Source organism: Chenopodium album, chromosome 8 (genome assembly GCF_948465745.1).
Source record: "Chenopodium album chromosome 8, dcCheAlbu1.1, whole genome shotgun sequence".
Classification (NCBI taxonomy): domain Eukaryota; kingdom Viridiplantae; phylum Streptophyta; class Magnoliopsida; order Caryophyllales; family Amaranthaceae; genus Chenopodium; species Chenopodium album.
Genome location: NC_137841.1, coordinates 68,325,596 through 68,331,862, shown reverse-complemented (window position 1 = coordinate 68,331,862; position 6,267 = coordinate 68,325,596). Strand labels below are relative to the sequence as shown.

General features: G+C 38.2%; 1 protein-coding gene across 1 annotated transcript; it reads left to right on the top strand.

Moving 5' to 3' along the window:
- Positions 1–433: 433 nt before the first annotated feature.
- LOC145642108 (uncharacterized) lies at positions 434–4,191 on the top strand. The gene is made up of 2 exons (XM_081693197.1): positions 434–3,356; positions 3,474–4,191. The coding sequence occupies exons 1-2, from the start codon at positions 722–724 to the stop codon at positions 3,908–3,910; spliced, it is 3,072 nt and encodes a 1,023-aa protein (XP_081549323.1). The 5' UTR covers positions 434–721; the 3' UTR covers positions 3,911–4,191.
- Positions 4,192–6,267: the final 2,076 nt, after the last annotated feature.

Genomic DNA, 6,267 nt, shown 5'->3' with positions numbered 1-6,267 from the left:
AAATATAGAGGTAGTGGGGTTGTTGAAAAAATAAAAAATTGTAAAAAAAAACCAAAAGTAGTGGAGAGAATATAAAATTAATATTATTGGGTCTACTTGATGAGAGAAATTAATTAAATATTATAAAAGTTTTCCAAATAACGAAATGGAGCAAGTATTTAAAAACGGAGGAAGTATGCAAATAAAACTTTATTTTGGGACAAAGAAAGTGACATATCACCAATTTTAAGTACAAGTGATTGAAATAATGTGTAACCAAATCATCTGCACAAGTTAATAGTACTGTAGCATCTAATCTCTACAATCTTAGACTTTTCAACACATAATTATATATCATTATCTGAAATAAAGTTTGATATTATCTAGAAACACATGGACCAGTTTTTTTTTTTTGGAGATAACACATGGACCAGTTTAGCCGTGCAGTATTTTATACATTTCATTAATCTATTATTAATGATTAAATGACCAAAGATGTTCTTAATTACATTGACTTTGACTTACAAATAATGATGTTCTAGCCAACCCATGATACAATAAAATCATACAATAAGCCAAATGAAACACACCAAATCTGAACACAAAAAAACGTTGAAAAAATGACCACAATGTCCCTTTTTTCTCTCTCTCCTGATTTCCCACTTCTAAATTCCAAGCTCCCCTGTTTCTGAAAACAGAGCAACCAAAAACAGAGCAAAAACCACCCAATTCAACATACAAAATGACAAAATTACCCTTTCCACCCACCAAATTCCTCCCCCTTTTACCATTTATCATCCTCACCCTCCTACCCTTTTTGGTAATTTCACAATCTGATCAACAAACTCTGTTGAAAATCAAGGAGCAATGGAACAGTCAACCACCAACAGATTCATGGACTTCCAATACATCCTATTGTCATTGGCCTGGAATCATTTGCACCGGTGGCGAAACCGTAACCGGAATCTCCCTTAATAGCCAAAACATCGAAGGCGAAATCCCTCCATCCATTTGTGATCTCAAGAATCTCACTCTTCTTGATCTTGGAAACAATAGTATCATAGGTAACTTTCCTACATTTTTATACAATTGTACCAAGCTCCAAACTTTAGACCTTTCTCAAAATTACTTTGTTGGGAAATTACCAAATGACATAAATAAGCTTTCTCCTAATCTTCAATACTTAATCATTAGTGCTAACAATTTCACTGATGATATTCCATCTTCATTAGCCCAACTTAAAGGGTTGATCAAATTGTATTTTGATTCCAATTTATTTAATGGAACATTCCCTTTTGAGTTGGGACAGTTGGAAAATCTTGAGGAATTGGTGTTAGCTTTCAACCCTTTTGCCCCTAACAAATTACCCAAAGAATTTGGGATGCTTAAGAAGTTGAAGTTCCTTTGGATGACTCAATGCAATTTGATTGGTGAAATTCCAATTGATTTTGCCAAATTAACTAGCCTTGAGCATTTAGACTTGGATCAGAATAGCTTAGTGGGTGAGATTCCAAGTGGGTTGTTCTTGCTCAAAAACTTGACTAAATTGTATTTGTACAAGAATATGATTTCTGGGGGATTGCCAACTTCAATCGAATTGTTGAATTTGGTGGAATTGGATTTATCACAGAATAACATGACAGGAGTAATCCCTGATGATATTGGTAAACTGCAAAGTTTAACAGTATTGAATTTGTTTCAGAACCAATTTCATGGACCAATACCATCAAGTATTAGTCTACTTCCTATGCTGACAACACTGAGGGTGTTCATGAACCGGTTATCTGGCACCCTTCCACCGGAAATGGGCCTACACTCGGAACTCACGAGTTTCGAGTTGTCTGACAATGCATTCACAGGCCAACTGCCTGAGAATCTGTGCTACAATGGGAAGTTGATGGGTGTTGTGGCATTCAACAACTATCTAAACGGAACGATTCCAAGATCTCTCGGCCAATGCAGCTCTTTATACGTAGTTGAAGTGTACAACAACAGCTTGACAGGAAAAGTTCCTGCAGGGTTATGGACTTTGCCTAATATGATGTTTATGCAGCTTAGCAACAACCAATTTTCAGGCCGACTTCCTGAGAAATTGGCTGCAAATGTGAGCCTAGTCGAGCTGAGCAACAACAAGTTTTCTGGCAAGCTTCCATCAAGTAGTGTAAGCACTTGGAAGAGTTTACAGAAGTTTAAAGCAAGCAACAATATGATCACAGGTACTGTTCCATTGGAATTAACTAGCCTTTCGAATCTTAACACTCTCTTGCTTGATGGGAATCAACTGTCAGGTGAACTTCCTTCTGAAATTATCTCATGGCAGAGTTTAAATAGCTTAGATCTCTCTAATAACGAGCTTTCTGGTTCGATTCCTTCTGTTCTTGGTTCTTTACCTGTTCTTACTTATCTTAATCTGTCTAATAATCAATTTTCCGGCCAAATTCCACCTGAAGTTGGTCAATTAAGGCTTACTTCACTCGACTTTTCCTCGAATAAGCTTACTGGGGATATCCCAGTTGGGCTTGATAATAGAGCATATGAGGATAGTTTTTTGAATACTCACTTATGCTCAAATACCGGATTCTTAGACCTTCCAAAATGCTCGAAACATCAGAGAAAACCAAACCTGTCATCCAAACATCTTGTCTTGATCATAGTCCTTGCAATGGTTGCCTTGCTAGCAACTTTATACTACACTGTGTTCATTATCAAGGAAATCCGACAAAGAAAGAACAAGGAAGAACTTGATAGAAGTACATGGAAATTGACCTCTTTTCATAGACTGCAGTTCACAGAAGAGAAAATTATTGCCAGCTTAACTGAGAAACATGTGATTGGGTCTGGAGGATCAGGGACAGTTTACTGGATCCCCGTTAATCAATCAGGAGATGCTGTCGCGGTTAAGAGGATATGGAGCAACAAGAAGATGAGCAACAACTTGGATAAAGAGTTCCTTGCTGAGGTTCAGGTTCTCGGTACTATAAGGCATACCAACATAGTGAAGTTACTTTGCTGTATTTCAAGTGAAAACTCGAAATTGCTCGTGTATGAGTATATGCAGAATCAAAGCTTGGATAAATGGATCCGTGAAAGTAATAGGCAAACTGTTACATCAAAGAATGGCTCGGTTAATCAAGCAGTTTTGGACTGGCCTACTAGATTGAAAATTGCTATTGATGCTGCTCAAGGATTAAGTTATATGCACAATGATTGTTCACCTCCTATAGTTCACAGGGATGTAAAATCCAGTAACATTCTGCTAGACTCAAAATTTAATGCCAAAATCGCTGATTTCGGGCTAGCAAAGATACTGGCTAAACCAGGAGGAGAGCCTTACACAGTGTCTGCTGTTGCTGGATCATTTGGTTACATGGCTCCAGGTAAAATTTCTACCCCAATCTTACACAATAAAATTTCGAAAAAAATTCTCTGACAATGTACTTATATTATATCAACTATGATTAGCTGACAGTTTGCTATCTGAATGTGTATTGCAGAATACTGTTACACAACCAAGGTGAATGAGAAGATTGATATCTACAGCTTCGGGGTAGTACTACTCGAGCTAGTGACAGGAAAAGAACCCCACATCGGAGATGAGCACACAAACCTTGCAGAGTGGGCATTGAGGCATTACAACATAGGACATCCAATCAAAGATGTCTTCGATAAGAAAGTGCAAGAGCCTTGTTATATAGAAGAGATGACCAATGTGTTTAAGATAGGGTTGATGTGCACCAGTGCATCACCAGCCTTTAGGCCATCTATGAAGGAAGTTTTGCAGATGCTTCAACGACATATCAGTCTAGACGGTATTGGAGTAGCAAAGACAAAGAATGATCGCGATGTTTCCCCTCTTCTTGGGGGTGAAAATTACATCTCTAGTTGTAAGAATAGCAAGAGGACAGTAGAAGATAGCTATGACATGGTTTGAGTTTGTAACTATAGTGCGAGTTTGCTGTATTTCTGTAGGATAACCAATTATACTGTAAATGTAGGACAACAGTTTCACATATATACGAGTAGTTACAGTTATCATTGTAGTCTCTTGGGAGATTTTTATCAAAGCCTGCATTCTGTTCTCAGCTACCATTGTGGCGAAACAAGTTATATAATACGAAGTAATTAGAAATACTCCATTTTTCATGTATGTGCAACTATCAAGCAGAATATAGGAATAAAAGTTTCGATCTTTAATTATGTAAATGAAGAAAAGCCATACTATTATTGCAAAAATTAACAATGGTAAATTAGCAAGACATTCCAGCATGCCACGAGTCATTTTATGTTACCAATTGGTTGTTGGTGTACTGGTGATTAGGACTACACCGGGAGCACTCATGTTCGATCCCCCGCAACTAGGGCTGTACACCGGTCCAAAACCGAACCGGACCTGAACTAGACCTGAATGGACCGGGACCTGAATCCTTGATTTTTAAGGACCGGAGACCGGACTTGAATCAACAGGTCTGGTTCCGGTCCAGACCTAAAAATTCAGGTCCGGTCCGAGTTTGGACCTGAATAGACCTGATTATTATTTTTTTTAAAATAATATGAAAGTGTTGACCTGTTTGGACCTGTTTAGACCTGTTTGGACCTGTTATGGACCTGTTTGGACCTGTTATGGACTGGTTATGGACCTGTTTGGACCTATTTAGACCTTATTGGACCTGTTTAGACCTGTTTGGACCTGTTTATGGACCTATTTAGACTTATTAAATAAAAAAAGTAGTTTTACCGATTTCAGGTCCGGACCTGAAATTTTCGGGTTTTACTCGGACCGGACCTGAAACCCGGAATCCTTGAATTTTAAGGACCGGGACCGGACCTGATTCTACAGGTCCGCATCAGGTTCGGTCCCAACAGGTCCGGTTCAGGTCGGTTTTCAAGTTCGGGCCAGTTTTTGTACACCCCTACCCGCAACAACAAGCGGGAGAGGACTGGAACCTAACCACCCAGAACTGATCCCCGAATCCGGATTAGCCTAAAGGGTGAACCGGGTAGAACACAAAAAAAAAACGACTCATTTTATTTTTTTTTTATTTTTTTTTTAAAACACGAGTCATTTTATGTCAATCAAAATCGCTTTAATTTAATATTCCTTTCACTTATATAACAATGTCTAATAAAAAACAATACAATCATAAGCAAAGAAAAAAGTTTGTATGAAAAATTATAAATCAAACGATTGTAAAATGGAAAATTCTCTCGAAAAAACCTTTGTGAACCCTAATGGAAACCAATATTCTACTGAAGAAAGAGATCAATTAGATCGATCTAATAAGAAACCTAAACGTAAAATCAATCATATAATCATCAACCAAGGAAGCCAAGAAGATGTAACGATGGCTGAGGGAGATGAAAATCTACAGGGAATTGTGAGAACTGAGAGTGGAGTAAACAATGGACGAAATGGCATGAATCCTCAAGCCATAGGAGTTTCTTTTCGTGATCTTATGGAAAGAGACACATATGGTGGTCAAGCTGCTCATGCTCATGCAATTCTTGTAGATGATGATGAAGAGGATGATATTTCGGATGATGAAGAGGTTCCAAAGGAAATTCTCAAGGATGAGAGATGCCCTGTAATCAGACTTTCGAAGGAAGAAAAGAAGCAATTGAGGAAACCCTGGAAAACATCCTTGATTATTAAGATGTTTAGTGGTAAATTAGGGTATATGGGAATGATGCGCAGACTTAAGAAAAAATGGAACATTAAAGGGGATCTCACTCTGACTGATATAGGATGTAATTACTATATAGCAAGATTCACTAATCATGCTGATTATAATTATGTTTTAACTCAGGGTCCTTGGATGCTTGATGATCATTATTTAACTATAAGGAAGTGGATTCCCAATTTTGTTCCTGACGATGCTCCAATGAAGGTTCTGACTGCTTGGGTGCGCATTCCTAATCTACCAGTGGAATACTTTGATGTCGGCTTCTTGAACAAGGTTGGGTCTAAAATTGGGAAGGTGCTTCGAGTGGACAAAACTACTGCTCAAGCAGAGCGAGGACAATTCACAAGATTGAGTGTGGAAATTGATCTAACCAAGCCTTTATTGTCTAAATTTTGGCTAAAGGGGCGCATTTGGAGGGTGCAGTATGAAGGCATACGAATGGTGTGTTTTAAATGTGGAAAACTTGGACATGTTGAAGATGAGTGCCCTATGCTAAAAATGGGAGGAGATGATGCTTCGATGGTAGTCCATGAGAATCCTTTACACCACCAGGAGGCAAAGCCGGAAGAAAACGAGAGTTTTGGATCATGGATGTTAGTCAAAAAAC

Bases quoted from the DNA above. Each gene is read 5' to 3' on its own strand.
- LOC145642108 (XM_081693197.1), top strand. From the start codon at position 722: ATGACAAAATTACCCTTTCCACCCACCAAATTCCTCCCCCTTTTACCA. The intron at 3,357-3,473 runs GTAAAATTTCTA...TGTGTATTGCAG, and splicing joins ATTTGGTTACATGGCTCCAG to AATACTGTTACACAACCAAG.